Source organism: Suncus etruscus, chromosome 7, assembly GCF_024139225.1.
Source record: "Suncus etruscus isolate mSunEtr1 chromosome 7, mSunEtr1.pri.cur, whole genome shotgun sequence".
NCBI lineage: Eukaryota > Metazoa > Chordata > Mammalia > Eulipotyphla > Soricidae > Suncus > Suncus etruscus.
This window is the reverse complement of record NC_064854.1, coordinates 45,142,168-45,168,771: the sequence shown is the minus strand read 5'-3', so window position 1 is coordinate 45,168,771 and position 26,604 is coordinate 45,142,168. Positions and strand designations below refer to the sequence as shown.

Here is a 26,604-nt window from a genome sequence, read left to right as displayed (position 1 = left end):
GTTTGAAAAAAAAAATTAAAACAAAAGGACGTGTGTGTACACTATTTCTACTATTATTGTCAGAATGCTCCTTTTCTGCCCTTAACTGAGCTGCCCCCTCTTTGTGACAAGCTCTTTAGTCCTCCTGGTTCTCATCTATATTGTCTTTGGCTATTGTTCTTATATGATTTTTTTTAATATCTCACAAATGAGTATAATCATTCTATGTCTATGTCTATCTTTCTCCCACTTTGACTCATTTCACTCAGCATGATACTTACTATGTCTGATCATGTATAAACAAATTTCATGACTTCATTTTTCCTAACGGTGTAGTATTCCATTGTATAGATGTACCACGTTTTTTTTTTTTCTTTCTTTCTTTTTTTAGTGTTTGGTTTTTGGGCCACATCTGGCAGCATTCAGGGGTTACTCCTGGTTCTGTGCTCAGAAATCACTCCTGGAAAGCTCAGGGGACCATATGGGATGCCTGGAATCAAACGCAGGTCCAACCTGGGTCAGCTGTGTGCAATGCAAACACCCTACTGCTATGCTATAGCTCTAGCTCCTGTACCATAGTTTCTTAATATTTTTAGGTTTTAAATTTTGCCGTTATTTATATTGTTAGAAAACTCTTCTATATATATGTACATATATATTTACACTCTTCTAAAAAACTTATACTTTCTTATAAGGTAGCACAAAATAAGATTTTCATCTTATAGTGCAGCAGCATTTGCCTTGCAAGCAGCCGATCCAGGACCAAAGGTGGTTGGTTCAAATCCCGGTGTCCCATATGGTCCCCCGTGCCTGCCAGGAGCAATTTCTGAGCAGACAGCCAGGAGTAACCCCTGAGCAGCGCCGGGTGTGGCCCAAAAACCAAAAAAAAAAAAAAAAAAGAATTTATTAGGCTTATAAGATACTAGAAATATGGCATCATGGTGTGTACATAAAGATATTACAAAAAATATATATGGTAAAATTTACTCATGTTGATATTAGAAAAAGTCAATTTCTAATTGAAATTAAGTATTAATTTGTATCTTTGTAACATGGTGCTTGAGCTCTCTATGGATCTGGCTGAAAAGCTTTAAAACAAACAGTGGGGCTAGAGCAGTGGTGCAGTGGTCAGGCGTTTGCCTTGCACGAGGCTGACTTAGGATGGACCGTGGCTCAATCCCCCTGTATCCCCTATGGTCCTCCAAGCCAGGAGTGATTTCTGTGTGCATAGCCAGGAGTAACCCCTGACCATCACTGGGTGTGCCCCCCCCCCAAAAAAAAAAGAGAACATAGTATGTTTAGGGAAACCCTATGCATCTTTTAATTTTTTTTTTTTTTTTTTGGTTTTTGGGCCACACCCAGCGGTGCTCAGGGGTTACTCCTGGCTGTCTGCTCAGAAATAGTTCCTGGCAGGCACGGGGGATCATATGGGACACCGGGATTCGAACCAACCACCTTTGGTCCTGGATCGGCTGCTTGCAAGGCAGATGCCAGTGTGCTATCTCTCCGGGCCCATCATTTAAATTTTTTTTTTTTTTTTTTTTTTTTTTTGGTTTTTTGGGTCACACCCGGCAGTGCTCAGGGGTTACTCCTGGCTGTCTGCTCAGAAATAGCTCCTGGCAGGCTCAGGGGACCATATGGGACACCGGGATTCGAACCAAGCACCTTTGGTCCTGGATCGGCTGCTTGCAAGGCAAACACCGCTGTGCTATCTCTCCGGGCCCCCATCATTTAAATTTTTAATAAAATATGTCAAACTAAATGTCTAACTAAACCTCTTTTGTTTGTTTGTTTGTTTGTTTTTGGGCCACACCTGGCAGTGCTCAGGGGTTACTCCTGACTGTCTGCTCAGAAATAGCTCCTGGCAGGCACGGGGAACCATATGGGACACCGGGATTTGAACCAACCACCTTAGGTCCTGGATCAGCTGCTTGCAAGGCAAACACCGCTGTGCTATCTCTCCGGCCCCCCAACTAAACTTCTAACATGAAAATAAGGGAATCTGTATAGATTGGTACTTTTTTTTTGTTAGTTTGTTTGTTTTTTTTTTTTTTTTTTTTGGAGGGGGGTCGCATTCGGCAGCACTCAGGGGTTACTCCTGGCTCTACGCTCAGAAATCGCCCCTGGCAGGCTCGGGGGATCATATGGGACACCAGGATTCGAACCATCATCCCTCGTTCTTCTCAGTACAAGGCAAATGCCCTACCTCCATGCTATCTCTCCGGCCCAGATTGGGACGTTTTATACAATCTGTATAGATTGTACTTTCTGTACAAAACAGAGTCTAAATCTAAGCAGTATTTTTGGGAACTAAATTTACCTTGAATATGACTTAGAAACAATCTGGAGCATTTCCACAAAGGATAAAACTTGAGGTACTAACTCAGTGGACATGGAGATGCCTCTCATAGGCATCCTATGGGTGATCCCAAGGACATACCATTGTTAAATTCCCTCAGAGCTTTTTTTTGGAGGGGCCACACCCAGTGGCGCTCAGGGGTTACTCCTGGCTCTCTGCTCAGAAATCGCTTCTGGCAGGCATAGGGGGCCAAATGGGATGCAGGGATTCAAACCACTGTTGATCCTGGGTCGGCTGCTTGCTAGGCAAATGCCCTATCACTGTTCTATCTCTCCAGCCCCTCCCTCTGAACTTTTTTTTTTTTTAATTTAAACACCTTAATTACAAACATGATTGTGGTTGGGTTTCTGTCAGGTAAAGAACACCCCCATCACCAATGTCCCAATTCCCATCACCAATGTCCCAATTCTCCCTACTCCCCAGCCCCTCCCCCTGCCTGTACTCTACACAGGCTTTCTGTTTCCCTCATATATTCTCATTGTTAGGATAGTTCTCAATGTAGTTATTTCTTTAAGCTCATCACTCTTTGTGGTGAGCTTCATGAGGTGAGCTCTCCTCTCTTTTGTCTTTAAAAATTATTGCAAAGATGTCTTTCATTTTTCTTAAAACCCATAGATGAGTGAGACCATTCTGCATCTTTCTCTCTCTGACTTATTTCACTCAGCATAATAGAACTTTTGATTTTGTTTCTTGGAAGTGCTTTTTCAGGTTCACACTGTATCTGTAAAATCTAAATGTTTTGATAATAGGCTACTAAGATCCCCTATATATCCTCATTATATGAATCTCCTATATTAAAGGAGAAAACAAATAATAGTCTGTGATCAAGCCAGTCTGGCTGGAAGCAGAGGTGCTTAAATAGTACGGTAGGCTTTTAGAGCTAGACAGTGGTAGTGTAGCTCATTAAAATGTCTAGTGAGTAAGTAGAGTTCACGCATTTTTTCCAGAGAACTGAACTTTTTGGTTTTTTTTTTTGGGGCCACACCTGGGATTTCTCAAATGTTACTCCTGACTCAACATCACCTTCTAAACCCTTCTAACAGAAATAGCCCAGCTACATGATTTAACCTTATCAAATTTTCAAGCCACTAAATTTGTTTCATGTCTATAGATTCTGGATGCCTCAATATTTAATAGTATTGTCAGCTCAATAGTATCACAGGAAATCCGATGGGAAAGTTACATAGTAATCTACCAAGCTCAGTAAGCTAAATCAGTAGCAGAAGGCTTAGCTACCACCAATCACTGCCCAGTAAATCCTTAACACCACAGAGAGATAACAGTCATTTCAAAACGACTTTTATTCTTCTAAGTTTTGATGATTCTCTATGCTTTTGTGTTATAAGGAGCAATATGAAGTAACTTTGTGCCTCCTTGGAGGCAGACTCTGGTGGTAGGTGGAGATTGGGGACACTGGTTAAGGGAAGGTTACACTGGTCATTGGATTGGTGTTTGAATATCAATGTCTGGACAACTGTATTATGAAAAGCTTTTTAAATCAGGGTGTTGTAATAAAAATTTGGGGGTGGAGTGCCCTTTGTAACATCTCCCTTAAGAAAATAAGAATATATTCTTATAATATATATATATTCCTATAATATATTCTTATATATAACCTCCAGACTCTAGTAGGATGGGATATTCCTATTAAAACACTTAAAATATATAGGTGATTTAATTCATCAAGAGCAATCTTTGTTTATTTGTTTCTGGACCATTCCCAATGATGCTCAAGGGTTACTCCTGGCTCTGCACTAAGGAAATACTCCTGGCAAGGCTTTGGGGGACCATATGGAATGCTGGGGATCAAACCTGGGTCTGATCCATGCAGAGTAAACACCCTGCCCACTGTTTTATCTCTACAGCCTTTCCAAGAATGGTTTTTTTCACTTGTTTAAGTCCTGTCCCTTTAAATAGACCGAAGTATTAATACTGCGCAGGTGAGTAGGGGTGTCTTTGGGCTACACTTGGCGGTGCACAGGAATTAATCCTGGCTCTGTACTCAGAAATCAATCCTGGCAGGCTCGAGTGACTATATGGGATGCCAGGGATTAAACCTGGGTTGGCTGCCTGCAGGGCAAATGCCCTGTGTGCTCTGCTGCTCCTAATACTAGATTTTAAGATTTTTGTTTGTTTGTTTGTTTTTTGGGTCACATTCAGCAGCACTCGGGTTACTCCTGGCTCTATGCTCAGAAATCGCCCCCCGCAGACTCGGGGGACCATATGGGATGCTGGGATTTGAACCACCGTCCTTCTGCATGCAAGGCAAACACCTTACCGCTGTGCTATCGCTCTGGCCCCAGATTTTAAGATTTTACTCAAAGAATTATTTTGTGTGTGTGTGTGTCTTCGTATTCCTATATTGAAATCACTCAACACTAAACTGAAAAGAAATCACAGCAACCTCCTTGAGGACTATTAAGTTCTCAGGGAACTTTGCATATCATTTTGTATGTATGTATGTATGTATGTATGTATGTATGTATGTATGTATGTATGTATGAATGTATGTATGTATGTATGTATGTATGTATGTATGTATGTATGTATATCTAGTTTGGGTCACACCCAGCCATACTTATGACTGAACTCGAGGATCAGTCCTGGCAGGGCTCAGGGACCATATATACTGTGCCAGGAATTAATCCCTGGTCAACTGCATGGTGCAAAAGGCACAAGTCCTTTTTTTCTTTTCCTTTAGGTTTTTGGGCCACATCCGGTGGGTGGTGCTCAGGGTTTACTCTTGGCTCTGCTTTCAGAGATCCCTTAACCTGATCACAGGGCAACTTGACAGCAGCACAGTTCCTGCTGTAGACAGAGCCTGTAGCTTGAGGGCACAGGAGAAGAATGTTCCACGTGGAGCTAATGGCATAATTATGCCACAGTTACATAATGCATCCCTTTGACCCAAGTCAGGGCAGGAGGAAGTTGGCTGATTTTTAGATTTATCTCATTTGTGATACTAGTGTGGCACATTGAGGGGAAATGGAAATAATTTTTTTTCCTTTATACCATTTAAATGTTGTTTAGCCAGTGACTGAAGATATTTAATTTGTTACTACCCTCTTCACAATTTTTGAGGGGCAGGCCAGAGTCTTAGTGAGGGAATGTGTAAAGAAAAAAAAAAGTATTGCACAAACTCTAGCACTGGATCTGCACAAACTTTATACTTTCCATTCATCTTCTAAAATTATCGCCCAGATAAGGTCGGTTTGAGGAATAATTAAGCAGCAGCTCAGAGAATCATAACAGGGAATTACAGAATTGAAGGTATTTTTGTTCTACTTTTTATTTCAGTAAGAATATATAGCAGTTTCCATTTGAATTGTGCATGTAGATGGCATTAATTAGAATTCAACATGTTGTATAACCATCACCATTCTCTAATTGAAAAATTTTATTACCCCAGAAACTCAAAGCATAAATCAGTATCTTCTCTATTTTCTTCTATTAACCTTGATTCTAGAGAAGGGTTTGTTTTACTTACATTGGATTGGATTGGATTAGTATGTATCTGCATGCCTGAATATTACCTGAATTATTTTCTTTGTGAACCTATCTAGAAATGTAATTTGCTAAAATCTTTAAAAATATTTGTTACATTTTATTGCAACCATTATGATTTACAAAGTCCTTCAGAGTTGGGTTTCAGACATACAATGAATTAGGGTCAACCCCACCATCAGGGTCAAATTCCTTCCACTAATTTTTCTCAGAGTATATCTCATAACACACTCTTTGCCACCCCCTTTTCACCCCCAGTCTGCCAGTATAATAGGCTCATTTGAAGTTTCAATTGTTAAAGTTTGGGTCTCTTAATTACATGGTAGTTGGCCTTGGTTTGGATATTTAGTTTAGTCCTATTTTTTTGTTGTTGTTGTTTTTTGGGCCACACCTGGTGATGCTCAGGGGTTACTCCTGGCTATGCACTCAGAAGTTGCTCCTGGCTTGGGGAACCATATGGGACACCGGGGGATCGAACCACGGTCCATCCAAGGCTAGCGCAGGCAAGGCAGGCACCTTACCTCTAGTGCCACTGCCCGGCCCCTAGTCCTATTTTTTAACACCACCAATGCACTTGAGACCACTTGGCCCCTGGTCCCCGTCCTTTATAATTATGTTTCTCCTTCTCCACTCAATTTTTTTCCTTCACCTTGTTATACTCTGGGGCCAAGGGTGTTTGAGATAACTCCCATTTAAACCATTGTGTTTTTCATGCAGTTATTTTAAATATCACATAAGTGATATTATTCTGTTTTTATACTTCTGGCTTATTTCATTGAACATATCTTCCAGTTCCATTCATGTTGTAACAAATGTCATGGTTGCATTATTCCTTACAGCTATGTAGAATTCCATTGTATACATGTAACACATCTTCATGATCCACTCATCTGTTGTTGAACATCTAGATTGATTCCCAGTCTTAGCTATTGTTCTGAGTGCTGCAATGAATGGCAGTGTACACACATCGTTTTCGATGAATGTTTTTCTATCCTAGGGTTAGATGCCCGAAAAAGGGGTTGCTGGATCATATGGCAGCTCAATTTTGAGTTTACTGAGAATCCTCCAAACTGTTTGCCATAGGAGTTAGACCAGGCAGTATTCCCACCAACAGTGGATGAGAGTTCCTTTCTCATCACATCCTTGCCAAGAGAGATTGTTCCCATTATTTTGGATATGTGTATGATCACTTCTCTGAGGAAGACCAACAGATGATCAACAGGCACATGAAAAATAATCATCACTTATCACTAGGAAAATTCAAATAAAATCTTCAAATTTTTGAGAAACAAGTTTGTTCATTTTCTTCAAATCACACCACTTATTTTTGTGTTTTTCTTTTAAATGCCATTCTGATTGGTAAAACTAGTATATAATTGTCAGTATAATTTGCATTTCTTGAGTGGCTAGTGATATTAAGCTTCTGCTCATCTTCATTATACATCATCTTTAAGAGATAGGTATATTCAAGTATAATAATTATTTTTGTTGTTTAGTTTTAGGAGTTAATGTTTGTTTTTTGTTGGTTGGTTTTAGGAATCATACCTGATTATACTCCGGGCTCTGCACATAGAAATCACCCAGGGAAGCTCAGGGACCAAATGTGATGCCAGGAATTAAACCCTGGTCAGGCATATGCAAGACAAGTAATTTACCCACTGTATTATCTCTGGCCCTAAATGTATTTTGGATAGTAATCACTTGGCAGATACTTGACTTGCAAATAATTTTTCCATTCTGGATCCTTAGACCTAGTTTGGAGTTGGCTGTTTTAGATAACAGAGACCAGGTTACTAAGAGAGTTAGAGGCTGAGTCTAGAAGGTGAGTCTCTAGAGGCTAACGCTATCTGCAGGGGCCAGCATGGCTATAGGGAAGTGGGTCCTTGGCTAGCTGCAACTTTTCATATATCAGAGACATTAGGGTGACTTTGATTGTTTGGCAGGGCCTGGCCCAGGTGAGAACTGAGATCTTACTTAGCCAGTCCCTTAGTTTTAAAGATAAGAAAACTATACCAATAGTGATATCTAAATTATCTTGCTGCACTGAAGTTTCATTACTCTTTGATTTGTGCTTCTCTGTCTTAGTAAGGAATGTTATCTCAAGAGTTAAAATGGGGCCAGAGCAATAGCACAGTAGATAGGGTGTTTGCCTTACATGCAGTCAACCCAGGTTTGATCCCTGGTGTCCCAAATGGTCCCCTGAACCTGCTAGGAGTGATTTCTGAGCACAGATCCAGAAGTAACTCCTGAGTGCTACCCAGTGTGGTCCAAAAAACCAAAACCCTCAAAAAAAAAAAAAAAGTTAGGGTGATGTTGTTATCAACTCATGTTGCAGAAGATCTTCATCTATTTTGTTCTCTCCCTTCACTAGGTGAGTAAAAAAACTCTAGCCTAACTCTTAGCCTTTTAAGAATCATTAGAATTCTGAATGCATTAGGGACTTCTTCTAGTCATGCATGATGATTCTCTCTGTGGAGATTTCTTTGGTCAACTATTTAACTTCATATATGAATTCTTTATTTATATGTTGTACATAGCCATGTCTTATAAGATAATACAGAAAATGGACCTACCTGGAACCATAGCTATTTGTAAATGTCCATTGACCAAATAAATAGACACAATGCATATTTTTTCCAGTTTTAGAATTTTGTTTTTAGCTTTTTGGGCCACACTCAGCAGCACTCAGGGGTTACTCCTGGCTCTACACTCGGAAATGACTCCTGGCAAGCTTGGGGGAACCATATGGGATGCCAGGGATTGAACTCAGGTTGGCCAGGTAAGGCAAATGCCCTACCCACTGTGCTATCATCACTCTAGCCCCCAGTTCCAGGATTTTTTTTAAAGCCTTTAGATGAGAAAAATTTTAATTCTGTCCTTTTTCTTGTCTTTGAAACTTATTTATAATACTTTGCCAGAATACTGTTATTTTCTTTTATCTACTTTTTATGGTAGATGAGCATTATAAAATTCTCATCTTTTATTTCAAAGAAAAACTCTTGACTAAAACTTAGTAATCCTCTGGGAAGACATTAATTACAGAATTTAGGTGATTGTTCTGTCTCACGGTGGAACAAAGGGAAAAAAAGTTTTCAGTATTATAGCAAACCAGTGATAGATAATTCAGTAGAATTTTATTTTTTAAAGTACTTCTTAATTTTCTTGTAGTTCTTGGAAAGTTTATGTTTCCACATAGGCACTACTTCCACTGTGGTTAGAAAAGCCAAAGAATCTGTTACTGCTGTTTTCATGTGTACTGTCCCTGTGGAATGTTGTCCATTCCTTGGATCTTGTATCTCTTGCATAAAATTCATTGAAAAAAGTTTCTAATATATAGGGGCCAGAGCCATAACACAGTGGTAGGGCATTTGTCTCGCATGCAGCCAACACAGGATGAACCCCAGTTTGAATCCTGGCATCCCATATGGTCCCCCGAGCCTGCCAGGGTCGATTTCTGAGCACAGAGCCAGAAATAACCCCTGAGTGCCTTGCTGTGACCCAAAAACCAAAGCATAAAAATTCTAAGATATAAAGATCACTCTAAATTACTCGTTTTTTGGTTTGTTTTGAGGGAGCCACACCCAGTGGTGCTCAGGGTTTACTCCTGGCTCTTTGCTCAGGAATCACTCCTGGCAGGCTTGGGGGACCATATGGGATGCTGTGGATCAAACCTGGGTTGGCTGCTTGCAAGGCAATTGCCCTACCCAGTGTACTTTGGATTCTAGACACAATTGGAATTTAATGAATATATTTACTTTCTTAATATCTTTGAGCTTTCAGAGGCCTTTTTATTTTACTTTATTTGAAATTTTTATGATTAGTAATTATTTTAAGTTCTTTTGCCATAATGGAAATTTCTTCTAACCATCGTTTTATTTACTTCTTTAAGGACTTTCTTCAGGAGATAATACTCATTTACCGCAAGAAAATGTACTAAGTGCAACCACACTTGCTGTTTCTGAAGAGTCTGCTGAAGTAAATGCTAATAATGATCAGCCAGAAGCTCCAAAGTTAGCTCTGCAATCTCTATTCTCACTTATAAGAGGTGAAGTTGAGCAGTTGGATTCAAGAGTACTTCCCCTTTGCCTTCATCAGGTACTACATTAAGCCCCTCATTCTTACCCCCACTAAAATTGTGGTACCAGTATATTAGTAAAATTCTAAAATGTAGTTCTGTGTACTTGATCCAACCACACATGTCCTGAGAGAGCACAGAAGAAGGCTTAGATCACTGACTGATGGGAAATTTGGCATATTGCTGACTGGTGATGACACATTGGTGTTGGATAATCTTTCTGTGGTTTAAATAGTAACCAACTTTTTTTAGTGAGTAAGTTTTATACAACTGAGGGTGAATGTAATAAGTACCAATTAGGTGCCCAAAACTCTGCTAACCACTGTGGAAACAAACTGCCTCATGTGAATATGTCCTTAAGATGGCTTTCTGGATTAGGAGAAAGTTATATAAATAATGAATTATGGAATTCTCTAAAAAGTGTAGGAATAGATACACACGTAAGGTTTGACAAAAGTACAAAAATCTATGTTAGTTTTATTCTGTAGGCATTAGGGACAGAAAAAAAGGATGAGTATTGAGTTGAGTTTTATAAGATATTCTTGATATAATAGGTTTCCAAATTTATTTCACTTACTGCTCCCTTTTCAGAGCAATATGTATGGCAGGGAGGTCATTTGTCTTGTATGTGACCAACCAAACTGGATTCAATCCCCATCACCACATATGGTTCTCCAAGCCCACAAGGAGTAATCTCTGAGTGCAGAGACAGAGTAAGCCCTAAGCATCACTGCATGTGACCCAAAACCAAAATTACTCAGCATCCCTTGTCCCCTGGAAACCTAGCTTTTTTTAAGCAAACAAAAATCTCCCCACAATTATACCCTACTATTCCCTGATTCAAATGCTCGCCCCCTTTTGAGGAGACATAATCGTGTGGCCGTCTTTGAGAAGCTTTGCACTAAACGAACAAAGTGCTCTGGTGCCAGAAGAGAGATTAACCTGTGCAAAGGCATGGCTGGCTTATTGTTAGAGACTAAAATGGAAGAGACACAGAAACTTAACTTGAATAGCTGATGGCATTTCTTTTAGAAACTAGGGATTTTTTTTTGGTGCCACACCTGCTAGTGCTCAGGAATTACTCCTGGTTGGTTCAAATTGGATTGCTGGGGATCAGACTCGGTTTGGCCAAATCAAGGCAGATACCTGCTGTACTATTGTTCTGGCCCCAGGGATTAGGAATTTTTTTATGCTAGGTGTGTCAGAATTAGAATTTTAGAAAAATAACTTTCAGGGCCGGAGTGATAGCACAGCAGAACGGTGTTTACCTTTCATGCAACCAACACAGGATGGACCCCTGTTCGATCCCTGGCATCCCATATGGTCCCCCGAGCCTTCCAGGAGCGATTTCTGAGTGTAGAGCGAGGCGTAACCTCTGTACACCATTGGGTATGACCCAAAAAGATGGAAGGAAGGAAGGAAGGAAGGAAGGGAGGGAGAGAGGGAGGGAAGGAGGGAGGGAGGAGGAGGGAGGGAGGGAGGGAGGGAGGGAGGGAGGGAGGGAGGGAGGGAGGGAGGGAGGGAGGGAGGGAGGGAGGGAGGGAGGGAAAGAAGATAACTCTTGTGATGATTGGGAGGATAAATTAGAAGACAGGGAGCTTTGAGACTAGGAATCCTGGCAGACAAAAATGAGGAAGCATTTTTACACACGAGCTATTTTGGAAAACATTTATGAATTCCATTTTACTTTTCCTTAAAATAAAACTAATTGTTTAATTGTTTCCTTTCAAATTTTCACAGTGAACAGTAATTTAAAAATAAATATTAGGGGTCATATCTAATATAAATAAGAATGTTATTTTTATCTATATAACTTTATATTTAATTTGAATAATATATTATAAATAATGTGTTGTTTATATTAAATAAAATTAAGAATGTAAGACTCTTGCCTTGCATATGACTGACTTGAGTTCAATCCCAGAAACCCCATGTGGTCCCCTGAGCCCCACCAGAAATGATCGTTGAGGATATAAGCAGGAGTAAGTTCTGAGCACTGCCAGATATAGCCCCAAAAAACAAAAAATTTTTTTTAAATAGATTTTGGGGGAGCCAAAGTAGTGGCGCAGAGCAGTAAGTTGTCTGCCTTGCTGGTGCTAGCCCAGGACAGATCTCGGTTCGATCCCCCGGCATCCCATATGGTCCCCAAAGCCAGAAGCGATTTCTGAGTGCATAGCCAGGAGTAACCCCTGAGCATCACTGGGTGTGGGCCCCCCCAAAAAAAACCCAAAAAATAGATTTGGGGGCCAGAGCAGTAGCACAGCAGGTTGAGGGCTTGCCTTGCAATAAACCCAGGTTTGATTTCCACTATTCCTTAGGATTTCCAGGATTTGCCAAGAGTAATCTCTGAGCACAGAGCCAGAGTAAGTTCTAAGCAGCACAAGTTTTGGCTCCCAAACAGCAACAAAATTAAGGTAGTAATAAATAACCTTAATAAAGAGCTTTTATACCAAGGAGAAAAAAAATGTAGGTTTTATAAAACTATATTACTTATTTTATGAACATCAAGAAGGCTTTTAAGAAAATGTATACACTTTTTGACCATGAAAGTGTCACCAACATGCATTGTTGAGAAACAATAACACCAAATAATCTATCAACCTTCCTGGAATTTGTATAATGGATTAAGTTTGCAAAGGTTATTAGTACTTATTGTTATTTCATTCTCCAAACAACCTAGAGAGGTAAGTATCATTATTGGCTCTGAATAGGGTAACTGAGACTCCTTCACTAAAAATGTAAGTTTCATGGGCCAGAGTTAAAAAAAAAAAAGTGAATTAGGTACTTGCCTTGCATGTGACTGGCCCAAGGTCAATCCTCAGTCTGACAAATGATCCCCTTGAGTACCTGGCATAGTTACAGGAGTGATCCCTGTGCTAGGACTTGAGTACAACTGGGTGTGGTTCCTCAAAATAAAAATTAATCAATAAAGTAAAAAAAAAATCCTTATTATTCTGGGGAGAGAATGTGTTTTTTCCATTCAATATATTTGCCTTTTTTTTCTTTTTTTCTTTTTTCTTTTTTTGGTTTTTGGACCACACCTGGTGATGCTCAGAGGATACTCCTGGCTATGCACTAAGAAATCGCTCCTGGCTTGGGAGACCATGTGGGACGCTGGGGATTGAATCACGGTCTGTCCTGGGTCAGCTGCATGCAAGGAAAACACCCTACCACTGCACTACCACTCCAGTCCCTCAATATATTTGCTTTTGAAATAGGTTGAGAGAAATTTGGGTATGGGCTACATATAAAATTACATATTTTAATCAGTTTATAATCTCTTGAGTTTTTTTTTAATTATTGATGTTTCATTTCAGTCAAATAGGAGAGTATTAGCACTTTTGGAAGACACAAACACATGTATTTAGGAATAATGTTTCACTCCAATCCTCCAGGAACTTATTTGTTGAGATCTATAGGTTTTACATCTTAAATAACTCAGCAATATGTTCTCTTCAGCAAGAGGAGCACACAGAATATAGTGGTAGTTTAAAAGGATCAGGGTTATTTTATTTATTTATTTATTTATTTATTTATTTATTTATTTATTTATTTATTTATTTATTTATTTATTTTTGGATTTTTGGGTCACACCCAGCAGTGCTCAGGGGTTACTCCTGGCTCTACGCTCAGAAATCGCTTCTGGCAGGCTCAGGGGACCATATGGGATGTCGGGATTCAAACCACCTTCTGCATGAAAGGTTTACATCCATGCTACCTCTCCTGCCCAGGATCAGGTTTTTAGCTCAAAACTTCCAAGTAGGGCCGAAGAGATTGCACAGTGGTAGGGCATTTGCCTTGCATGTGGCTGACCTGGGATGGACCCGAGTTAGGTTCCCAGCATCCCATCCAATCTGAGCCTGCCAGGAGCAATTTCTGAGTGCAAAGCCTGAAGGCTGCTGGGTGTGACACACATACACACAAACACACACACACAACTTGCTAGTAATAGTATCAATTTATTTGGCAAAGTTTTAGAAAAATAATTGAAATGATGTATTTAAGAGCAGTTAATATAGTGCTTAGTTTATAGTAAAAGTCAAATATTAAGAAACATTAAGCATTTTATTTTGTTTTAGAACTACAGCTCTTGTACTGCCTCTTTATAGAGCTAAATAGTAGACATTTTAACTATATCTTCATTGTTACTAATTCAAAGATCACTTGTTAGGAATCAGCAGAGAGATGCTGAAGCCTGCAGTAAGCTGAGATGTGAGGGCAATGAGAATAGCTAACAGCTTCCTTCCTCTGCCCACAAATAGAAATAACCTGCCACCTCCCATGGGAGACACAAATCAGAAAGAGAAGTAAAGACAGTAATTGCCAGGGCACTGTGCCTTTCACCTGAATTCACCAGTCGTTGAAATTTGCCACATTTTTTTCTCTCCACCATACACATATTTTCCACAGAAACATTTCAAAATAATTTGGGGCATTAGAGGCTAGAGAAACAGTATTGGGGAAAGGTGCTGGCCTTACATTTGATTCACCTTGGTTTCATTTCTGGAATGGAATATGGTCCCCTGAGTCCCACCAGAAGTGCTCCTTAAGCTCAGAACTAGGACTAAGTCATGAGAATAGTCAGGTGTGGCCTAAAAACCAAATGAAACAAGAACACATTAGCTGTGGGACTTTATATCACACCATACCTAAATACTTGGGCCTATATTCTAAGAACCAGATACTCTTCTATATAACTCTACAGTGACATTATCAGTTCCAATAAGTTTAGACATTAGTATAATAATCTGTATTTTATTTTCTTTAAGTTATTTCATACATGTTTTTTATAACTCACTTTCTAATTCAAGATTACACATTGTATTTGCTCAACAGGAGTCTTTATTCTTTTATATCCCAACTTCCAGACCTTTATCTACTTTCATAATATTAATGCATTAAGCAAAACAAGTATTCTTGTAGACTGTCTCATACTTGTGATTTTATAATCATTTTTTTATGATTTAATACAAGTTAAAAACATTTGGGCAAGAGTTTTATATAGGTAATATTCCAAACCTTTTTTATTTTTTGAACTTGCTCTAGTCTGATTTTTTTTTTTTACCTCAGTACTTACTTTCACAGAAATGTACTTTAAAAGTCACCTCCATGTTGGTTAATAAGCATTGCAAAATTGCCTGAATATTGTAAAACTTAGTTGTCCTACCCTCAGTTTTACAGGAGATATAATAATACTTACTGGAGTTATTTCAGACTTTGAGAAGTTGATCAGTTACTCGATTTTGAAGTGTTTTATTTCTCTTTTTTGATATCTTAATTTTTGTTTATACCTCTTGCCTCATATCTTCTCTCACTTGTTGAGTTTTCCAAATTTTACTAATGCCTAAACATTGAGTACTTAAGGATTCAGTCATGAACTTCAGTCAGACCTGGAGAGCCAGCTTTCTGTGATGTCAAATAGGTGTTTCATATGAAACCTTAGTTACTGAGATCTTAGTTAAATCAAGAGTTTAATCATAGCACTTCTTGGCTCAGAGCACTGCATTGGCTTCCTTTCTCATTTAGAGTAAATGCAAAAAACCTTATATTGACCTTCAAGACCACCCATGATCTGGTCATTACCTCTCCTTGTCTTTTCCTATCTCTTTCTTTTCTCCATCCATATTTCCCAAGTGATGCTCAGGGCACTCCTCAATTGGTGACTCTCAGTCAGCTGGTGTTCACTATGGCAGTGCCCAGGGGCCTCCCGGGTTCACCCAGTGATGCTCAGGGGACTTGGGTCAGCTGCATGCCAGGCATGGGCTACAACTCCAGTACTATCTCTTTATTCTGAAGAGTTATCCATTGAGCTAGCCAGAGAGCAGTAAAGATTTTAAGGTTCAATTTGCTTGTGCCTGCATGGCAGCAGGCTATGGTGGTGAGTAGGAAATCTGGGACACTGGTGGAGGGAAAGTCACATTGGTGTTGGGATTGGTGTTTGAACATTTAATGCTGAAAACGACTGTATCATGAACAACTTTGTAAATCATGGTGTTAGAAAAAAGTTCCTAAAAAAGAAAAAAGTTCCCAAAAGAAAGTAAAAAGATACACTCACTCACCTTTGGAACACACTCCACTAGTGTTCTGCACTCAGGAGTCACTGCAAATGAGTCTGGGAATCAAACCAGGAGGCCACACTGTCCAGACAAGTGTCAAACTATTCTCCAGGACTGATGGATATCCTCTTTTAAGACATAGGTAATGCTTGCTTTATCAACGTGGGTTTAATTCCCTGCATTCCATATGGTTCCCAAAGACTGCCAGTAGTGCCCAAGTGTCAAACTGTATCAGAAATGAAGAATATTGCTCTTTGAAAGCAAAAGTTTGAGGAAATGAGCCAAAGTGAGTCTGTATAATGGGTAGGGTATTTGTCTTGCATGCAGCTAACTCTGGTTCAGTCCTTGATCTCCCAAGCATTGCCAGGAATTATTCCTGAGGGAACATCCAGGAATAACCCCTAAACTCTGCATGGTGTGGTCCCAAAACAAAAAATTTCAAGAAAAGACAAAAATAATAGTTTATCGGGGCCAGAGAGATAGCATGGAGATAGGGCATTTACCTTGTATGCAGAATCCCGGCATCCCATATGGTCCCCCAAGCCTGCCAGGAGTGATTTCTGAGCAGAGAGCCAGGAGGAGTAACCCCTGAGCGCTGCTGGGTGTGACCCAAAAACCAAAATAATAATAAGTTTATTGCACAACTAATTTGGTTTTTTGTTTGTTTCTTTGTTTGTTTGTTTGTTTGGAAACCACATTTAGTTGTGCTCAGGCTAACTCTTGGATCTGGCAAGGTTCAGGGGATCAAAAATCGAACCCAGGTCAGCTTTGTGAAAAGCAAGTGCATTACCTAAAATGTTATCACTCTGGACCTATGCCAAAGTTCTAAATGCTATTAATGTCTTAGCTCTTAGCTTGCTGTTTTAAGTAAATATTAAATATTTACCCTTACCACAAAGTAATGTGGGGTAGATGAGTATGTGAAATACAATATGTGTGGTGTGTGTTTATAGGGTAGGACAGGGAAGAAGCAAAATATTCAGTCCCCATCAATCATTAACACTGACAAATCAAATAACACACATAACCATAATGTTTAGATTTTTAAAGGTTTAAAACTTTTAAAAGAAATATAAGTACTGACTTTGAATAAAGAGGATCAGAGACTGTAACATGTCATAGAGAACTATTTAACTCCTTAAATATATCCACAGATAATTTTGAATAAAAATAAAAATGAGAAGATAACAATAATGCAAGCACAGGTGAGAAAAGCACCCAGGATAAAAGGTAATGAGAGTTGGGGCCAGAGTGGTGGCGCAAGTGGTAAGGCATCTGCCTCGCATGCGCTAGCCTAGGACGGACCGAGGATCCATCCCCCAGTGTTCCATATAGTCCCCCAAGTCAGGAGCGATTTCTAAGTGCATAGCCAGGAGTAAACCCCTGAGCATCACCGGGTGAGGTCCAAAAACAAAAAACAAACAAACAAACAAACAAACAAAAGAGTTTGAAATCTGCAGAAGGAAGAACCACTTAGGCTTGGTAAGAATTGACTAAAGGGGCAAAAAGAGAAAGAAAAGAATGATGAGTCTAAGGTGTCCATGGCCCAGCATTGTGCCCCTAGGATATTTTAAAGGTTCAAAAGTGAAAAATCATGGAAATGGATTGAAGCACTACAGGACACTAGGATGGACACTAGGATGCTACAGGCTACCAGAAGGAATCAAAGTTGGAAGAGGTCTATGGCCAGAAAAAGGACACTAGTCTAATCTATTCAGGTATTTTGATGGAAGACTAGTTAACAAAAACCAGAAGTTAAAAGAGATCAGTTCATTTTGAAAGCAGTTTTTTTGGTTTGTTTGTGGTGCCAGAAATCAAACCCAAAGACCTCGACTGCTAAACCACAGCCCTATGCTTCTTTTGTTGGTTTAATGTTGGTTTGGATGTCATCTTGCAGTGTTGGGAAGCAAGTAGGTTGGGAAAGCAAGCCTAGGCAAAGCTTGGCTCCAACCCTTTGAGCCTCTTCCCCCATGGTTATTTTTAAAGCGGTGTTATGTTCATAAATATGTGCTAAAGGCCATGGAAATAAGACGGCAGTTACTTTAGATATATACTTGTATATAAATCTTAGCAATCTTAAAGATTACATTAAAAAATTCTTGATCTTGTGTATGCATAATCTTGCATATGCTGAATTAATTAGATGATTGGTTAGCTTTAATTGCATAACTGAAATCATGACCTGGAAGCTACTTCTGTAAAAGCCAGAATGTTTAGTGAGCTGTGCTTAAACTAATGTCAGACTCAAACTAGACAGGAAATAGATTCACGGGGATGTGTGAAGCCTCGAAGTGAAAAATACACCTCTCTAAGTCCCTCCTTTTTCTTTTTTCTTCCTGCTATGGAAAAGAAACCTTAAATCAGGGAAACCTTAATTCTAATACACTCTCAAAGTAACTTTCACATATCCTTTTTTCATATGATTTTACTCTGCAACTTGCATTTCTGGCTGAGTAAGACAATTTATTTTGAGCACTTAACTGACACTGCTAGATACCTATCCTCTCACTTAATCCTTTAGTAGCCATGACTGTTAGTGAGTGTATAATAATAAAGCTGGAGCTTAAGAGGTGTAATAATATGTCTAACATCACAGTGCTGGTAGTGGCAGAGCTGGGGCTAGAACACTGACAGGTCATTCTCCTGAAAAATGGTTTTCTACTATACCAGGCAGCTTACCCAGTGTAGAAGTACAAGACATTGACAGTGGGGCTGGAGAGATAACATGGAGGTAAGGCGTTTGCCTTGCATGCAGAAGGACAGGGGTTCAAATCCCGGCATATGATATGGTGCTCCAAGCCTGCCAGGAGTGATTTCTGAGTGTAGAGCCAGGAGTATCTCCTGAGCACTTTCAGTGTGACCCCAAAACAAAACAAAACAAAACAACATTAGCAGCAAAGAAAAACACATCTTTTCTGCCCCTCCTACTCTTGCCAAAATTAGGAAAATATTCAGGGTCTAAGATATATGGAGTATAAAATATGCTATAAAATATGAAGTATCACAAAAAAAATGAAGTATATAAAATGTAGAGGAGAAATACGTTGGTTAATTCAAGCTGCCTTTTCTCTTTTGAGGTATGGGGTTTCAGGATCCTCATGTCATTGGTTGCCTTTGTGGCATTCTAACTGCCGTAGAAACCTGAACATAAATTAAAACTGTGATTCTGTAGTGTCAAAAAATCTGATACATGATAGATTTTAAATGAAAGTTATTTGGAGCAACTATGTGCTATTATATACAAGTGCAAAAAGTCCAGGAGAGTAACTTTGAAAAACCAGACTTTTAATCTTAACAAACAACCTGAATATATCTCATGGCAGGTAGAGTAGGGAACTTGTATGTTATGTCATAAATTTCATTGGAAGTTGGTAGATAAAATATTGATTTCTAGTAAATATAGTCCATTATGCGTTGGCCTGTGCATACTAGCTCATGAACTATACTCAGTGACCTTGTCATCCCAGGGATTGAAATGGGCCTGAAAGGGGTATTGACATCACAGACATGAGCAAACACCACAAATCAATATTCTCTTGTTTATTCTATATAAGAATAGCTAATTATTGCTAATTATTGAATATCAACATACTACAGCCTGCAGTATACACAATTCTCATTTTGTAGGAAAAAAGATAATTGAATACAATTCCATTTTATTGAGATAACTACTACTATTATGTTATCCTATTAGAACAATGAATTGTAAAAGATCTGCAGTATCTTGGACATCAAGTTATGTGAAGTCCTTTAGAATGAAAATTTCAGAGTAAATATTTACTAAGAGGGACCCCAGACATAGCACAAGGGCTAAGATGCTAAGGAGCATGGCCTGCAATCAGTCAGCCCTGGTTTCTTTGTCAGAACCACATAGTTTTTCAAGAACATCCCGAGGCACCACCAGGAGTAATCCTGGTACTGGGTAATGCCCAGTACTGCAGAACCCACGTTGCACTGTATTCTCAGGCCCTAGCAATGAACCGCAATCCTTTTTGGCTAGAAGTTGTCTATAGGCACTCTGAACACTGCTCAGAAAATAAATATTTACAAAGAGGTGCTTGAATCCAATCATTTCTGTTGTGCTTGGGGAAAAAAGTTAGATCTATAGAATAAATTATTTTTGGTGGGTTTGTGTGTATGTGTTTGATTTTTGTTGTTGTTGTTCTTGTTTTTGCCACATCCAGCAGGTCTCAGGTGTTACTCCTGGCTCTACACTCAGAAATTACTCCCAGCAGGCCTGGGGGACCATATGGGATGTGGGGGATTGAACCCTGGTTGGATGCATGCAAGGCAAATGCCCTACCTGCTGTGCTATTATTGCTCTGGTCCTTATAGAATAAATTTAAAGTAACCAAATATACAATAAAAAGTTATCATGGGCCTTAAAAAAACAACAACAACACTGTTTTTTGTTGCTAATGTATAAGGTTGACAAGTCCTTTATTGCCTTTTGCCTTGACATCTCTCTGGGAAAACCTATAAATGGAATATCTTTTTTTTAACTAGATTTTTAAAATTAATGGAACAAAAAGTACTTATTTACAAAATCTGAAATATACAAATACTTTTACTGTTCAGCTCTGTTTAGAATGTTAGATCTGAATGAAAATGTCAACATTTTTAGAATCAAAGGCTTTTTTTTAACACAAAAGGTGCTTTGAGAGAATCTGGAAAGTGACAAACTTTGACTGGAACTCAATCCTGAAACCTTGGATCTTATGCCCTTTCTACTCTACAGCATTTGTAGAGTAAACATTGTTGAAATGACAGCAGTTTATCTGGCCTTTTCTGAGATATCAATAGCAAACCAAAAGTCAATATCCTGTGAAATAGTTTGTGAAATAAAAATCAAATATACCTGGTAGGTTTTTGTCTGAGGGGATGCAGGGTAGATGCCTAGAGGGGCACATACCGAATAGTGCTCAGGGCCTGCTCCTGGCTCTGAGCTCAGGAGCTGCTTCCAGCAGTGCTTAAGCAACCAGGCCATGCCAGGGAACATCCAGGTCTTCCACATGCAAAACATGTACTCAGTTCATTGAACTGCCCATAAATAAGATTTTAAAGTTCTGGTGATGTGATATATTTCAGTTTTCCATTTTACAATAAGCAAAGCCATTCTTTCCTCATTAAGCTATATAAGCCTCTGAATTATTTTTTCTCATTTTTTAGAATTCTTTTACCTATACTCCAGTGAATTAAGTTTTCTTTGACTTAGTGTATTAAAACCAAAAATATTTGTCTACATTTATTTTGTATGAGATTATGACTTCAGAAATGTGTTCTATGCCAAGTCATTTCTTCTGAACTGGTGAATGTACATAAATAAGAATTTTCTTAGTATTATGTTAGAGACATTCAGTATTTCAAGATCTTGGTTCCTTCTACATTTTTCTTTTCATTGAAATGTTAATTTTCTTTGTTTTTATTTTCTTTATTTTTTTTTTTACAGATAGCAGAATCCTATTTCCAGGAGGAGGACTGTATCCTTTTCTTAATTTCAGGAAGAAATTCATAGAACTATTAGAAAACTGCCCATTTAAAAAACTTGAGGTGTACTTTACATTTCTATATATGTGTGTATATATAAATACATATATATATTTCTGTCAATTTAAATGGGTTTTAACTATTGTATATTCCTATGTAATCATCTCAGAAAGCAAGATACAGAAAATTTTAGTCACTTTAGAAAACTATCTTAGAACTACCAGAATTTGATCTTTGATTAAAAAAAAAAAGATTTTGGGGCCGGCGAGGTGGCACTAGAGGTAAGGTGTCTGCCTTGCAAGCGCTAGCCAAGGAAAGGACCACGGTTCGATTCCCCGGCGTCCCATATGGTCCCCCCAAGCCAGGGGCAATTTCTGAGCGCGTAGCCAGGAGTAACCCCTGAGCATCTAACGGGTGTGGCCCGAAAAACCAAAAAAAAAAAAAAAGATTTTTCTAATTTTGGGATACTTTGGATCATACCAGCAGTACTCAGGTCTTACTCCTATCTCTGTACTCAGTTCTGGCAGTGGTTAAAGGATGGCCATTTCAGGGATCAAATCGGGTCAGTTACATGCAAAGCAAACACTTTAATTCCTGTGGTGTCTCTTCAATCCATAGTCTTCCTAATATTTGGGGGCTTTAGGGGAAGAGCTACAAAATTATAATTCAAATACTTATTACATTTTATTTATTTGAATTAAATAGAAGTGCAAATCAAATATTTGGTAGAGGACACGAAGTATTTTGCATAAAGTAACCTCTTGATTTTCTTATTGAAGCTGTATCTCTGTAAGAGGAAACTGATTTTTATCTAGTAGCAGTATTATCAAGTGAGCCCACATGTTCACTTATACAACAAATTTTTGCTCATACTTTTTCCTCTTCCTTTTTTTAAATTGTTAGTCCTTTTGAGAAGTAAACTGATGAACTGTAGAAAGAATGTGTCATGAGCTAGTTTTTCCGTATTATTTGTAATCTCTTCCTTGCCTTTCTGGCTTTCCAGTTTTCTCTGAGCACAATGAGGGAAAAGTAGTTATTGTGTTGAATCCTTATCAAGCTATGGTAACAGAAATGGCAGTTTCTTATAAAATATATATATATATATATATATATATATATATATATATAAATTAATTCTGGTGAAAATGAGAACTTTTATGCAGTGCAGTGTGCAATTCAACACGGGCATCACCAGACATATTATAGAAATGCAAACTCATAGACATAAGAATCTGAGTTTTGGGGCCGGGCGGTGGCGCTGAAGGTAAGGTGCCTGCCTTGCCTGCGCTAGCCTAGGACGGACCGCGGTTCGATCCCCCGGCGTCCCATATGGTCCCCCAAGAAGCCAGGAGCAACTTCTGAGCGCATAGCCAGGAGTAACCCCTGAGCGTCACAGGGTGTGGCCCAAAAACCAAAAAAAAAAAAAAAAAAAAAAAAAAGAATCTGAGTTTTGGTGATCAGGTCCATTAAATGGATTTTTAACTGGGATTAGAACCCAGTTCAACTACCTACAAGACAAATGTACACTGTACTATCTTTTCAGCCCTCCTTCCCAATTTTGTTTTGGGTTTGTTTTTTGCGTTTTGTTTTTGTTTTTGGATTTGGGCCACACACAGCAGTGCTTCAGGGGTGACCCCTGGCTCTGCACTCTGAAATTGCTCCTGGCAATGAGAGGCAGGGAATCTAACCACTGTTCTGAATCAGCTGGCTGCTTCAAGGCAAATGCTCTACTGCTATGCTATCTCTCCGGCCCCAGTCCTCCCCAGTTTTTATCGAAGTACTATGTATTACAGTATTGTTAATGATACAGAGTTTAATTTATGTTCTGTAAAGCTTAAGGCATATGGGTAAACACTAATTCATGTAGAAAAAAAAAACATGAAACTGCCCGTTTCTCCCTACTCTATTTTATGATTCCTTACATATCTGTAAGGTGACTAGTAAAAGAGAAAATTGAACTCTTTATATGGAAAGGACAAAAGCCAAACTTATTTTCTTTTCTGCCTGCCTTCTTTCTGGGTCAGTTTTTAGAACATTGCCTAAAGCAAGGTAGATATATTCGGACAGCTCATCACAACTATAATATGATGCTAGATATATGATGTAGATGAAAAAGCAAAAGTTTATGAGAAAAAACCTACATAAATGAAGGATCAAGGGGCCAGAGCGATAGCACAGTGGTAAGGTGTTTGCCTTGCATGCATCTGACCCAGGACGGACCTTGGTTCTATCCCAGGTGTCCCATATGATCCTCCAAGCCAAGAGTGATTTCTGAGCCAGGAGTACTCCCTGAGCATCATCAGGTGTGGCCCAAAAACCAAAAAAGAATAAGAAAAAACTAAAAACAAAACAAGTCTTGGGGCCAGAGCGATAGATCAGCGGATGGGCGCTTGCCTTGCACGTGCTGGACCTGAGTTCTGTCACCGGCATCCCACATGACCCCCTGAGCATGCCAGGAAGGCATCTTAAGCAAAGCTAGGAATAGCCCCTGAGCATCACTGGGTGTGGTTAAAAAAGACAACAACAACAACAAAAAAAAAATCAGCAGCCCTGGACTAAAGGGTTAACATAGTTGCATGTAGAAAGTCAGTTAAGGGTTAATGATTACTATTCCAAATAAATTGCATCTGAATTGAAGTATTTAGCAAAAGCCCCCTAAAAAGACACCTCCTTTAAATTCCCTAGGCCTGACAGGCTGAGCCCACCCTATTAGCACAGCAGCTCTGCTACCCTTACTCACATCACCCTTACTCATATCATCAGCTGCGCACAGGACAAAAGGGGTGTCCTGGCCACTCAGTACTGCTGCTCAGTTTCCAGAATTGACTGCACACCTAGTCACTAACCTACCAGAATTAACAAATATATATAAAAGCAGGAATTTAGTACATAAGCAGACCAGAGACAGTCAATAAAACACTCCCAAGACTATACTAAGTGGGTCTGTCTTTCTGGAGGTTGCTGTGTCTGTCTGACTGTTTTGACTGCTGTGTTCGTCTGACTATTGGACTTTCTTCCTATAAACTAAACCATCTCACCTGGTAAACTCATCTACCACTATGGCTAGGACTCACTGGGGCTTGGGTTAGAAAATCTCTTTTTCACTCCCTTACTACCTGATTGCTAAAAAGACTGAGCAAACCTCTTGAAACATTAAACTATTTAGTTTCTGCAGTTGGCTTAGAAAATGGAAATTAAGTACCTGCCGATAATGTGCATCAAAGTATTTCAGGTGTGGCCTCTCACTTTTTGTAAACTTCAAATTTCTCAACTCAAAACTTTCTCTTCAACTAAATATTTAGTTAACTTATAATAGTCTGAATTTTTGTTTTCCTCAACTTTTCTATTCAGATGAGAAAGCAATGAAATTCATCCAACTTGAACAATTGTATCATGAGCAATTGCTTGTAAACCTTTCTGCCATTCAAGAACAGTGGGGTGAGTACAGACGAATAGAATGTGAAATTATTAGTCATTTCACAAGTTATTATCTAGAGGGTTAACATATTAAACTTGGCTTTATATTCAGAAGATAGATGTTTCTATTGTTCATGTTGCAAAGAAAGTAGAATTTTTGGTTGGTATCTTATCACACTGTGTTGTTGAGGGCTGCCCCCCCTTAGGGATTTCTCCTCCTGCTCAGGGAGCTGTGAGGTATGAAGGGCGGAACCCAGAGTTCTCAAATGCAGCACATGTGATCCAGCCTTTGATCTGTCTTTCCATCCGTGAAGGTACCATTTTTGCCATTAGTTCCTTATTATGAGAAAATTTTTTCTCTTTGTATTTGGTCTTCATATCAGTGCCAAGAAAAGATTGCAACTATGTGTTCCTCTGGCCCCTTTGCAGTCTTTACTAATTTAGTCTTTGGGATATGATTCACTTATACTAAAAAACAATCACTTAGCTATTTCTGTGTTAACTTTGGATTGTTGAAGAAGATAATTTTACCGAAGTTGTTTATCAGCAGAACCAGCAAGGTATTTTTTTTCCTCCCAAATACCTTTCTTGATATCTAGTGACTAAGAAATATTTTAAATTTAGAAACAAAATGGAAAACTGTACAACCACATACAGTTACATCTCTAAAGAATTCAGAAAAAGGATTTAATGGTGAAGATTTTGAACGGCTTACTAAATTTTGCACAACTCATCAAGAGTAAGTATAGAAGCATTTGGTTCGAATGAGATGTATTAGAATATTGATAAAGCATAATATTGTATATTTGAATTCTACAGTATGTTCACTGATTTGTTAATGTTTTCAACTGGAGAATTAAAAATGGATATAGCAAAATGATTAGGTTCCTTGCTCAGCATTTATGTTTTATTTTAATGTTCATTTTTGTTGTTGTTTGCTTATTTTTTGTTTTTCACCGTTGTTGTTTTTACCTTAAACTGATTGAATTATCAACTTTATGTAGTAGTTCAAAGCTTGTCTTAAAGAGAAATTAAAAAATATAATTCTAATTTTGATCTTTTTAACTTAAGTGATTCTAATGAACAAAATGGTTTACCAGGATGTTTTTATTGTAGTTTGTCATAAAGAATAATTTTAGAGTGGTGTAATTGAAATTAAATACTTTATAATATCTAACTAGAATATTTGTGGGAAGTACATTTACTAGATAATTTTAAATGCTTGATTTTTATTAAGTAATTGTATTTTAAAAACTGAATTAGGGGTAAGAAAAATAGTACAGCAGGTGGTAGGGTGCTTTATTTGCATGTGGTTGACCAGGGTTCAATCCCTGGTCATATTCCCTGAGCACTGCCATGAATGATTCCTGAATTCATAGCCAGGAATAACCCCTGAGTATGCACTCCCAAATAAATTATGCTACTAATAAAGAAAATATATGTTATTATAACACTAATTTACAAATTTGTTCATAATACAATTGTTCCAGGTATATAATGTTCCTTACAAAATTGTTCATAATACAGTTGTTTCAAGTATATAATATTCGAATACCAGTCCTATCACTGTGTGTCCTTCCCTCTATTTATGTCCACAGTTCCCCTCTCACTCTCCATTCCCTCTCAGCAAGCACATAACAAATCCACTTCAGATTGGGCAAGAACAATAGCACAGTAGGTAGGGAGTTTGCCTTGCAGGCAGCCAACCCAGGTTTGATCCCAGCATC

At 38.7% G+C, this 26,604-nt stretch overlaps 1 protein-coding gene across 1 annotated transcript in view; it reads left to right on the top strand.

Moving 5' to 3' along the window:
- The window catches only part of CNST (consortin, connexin sorting protein), a 70,202-nt gene that overhangs the window by 7,695 nt on the left and 35,903 nt on the right, over positions 1 to 26,604 (top strand). The window contains exons 2-5 of the mRNA XM_049776652.1: positions 9,732 to 9,937; positions 21,423 to 21,453; positions 24,812 to 24,898; positions 25,502 to 25,616. Coding sequence (XP_049632609.1) covers positions 9,732 to 9,937; positions 21,423 to 21,453; positions 24,812 to 24,898; positions 25,502 to 25,616 — 439 coding nt within the window. The remainder of the gene's footprint in view (positions 1 to 9,731; positions 9,938 to 21,422; positions 21,454 to 24,811; positions 24,899 to 25,501; positions 25,617 to 26,604) is intronic.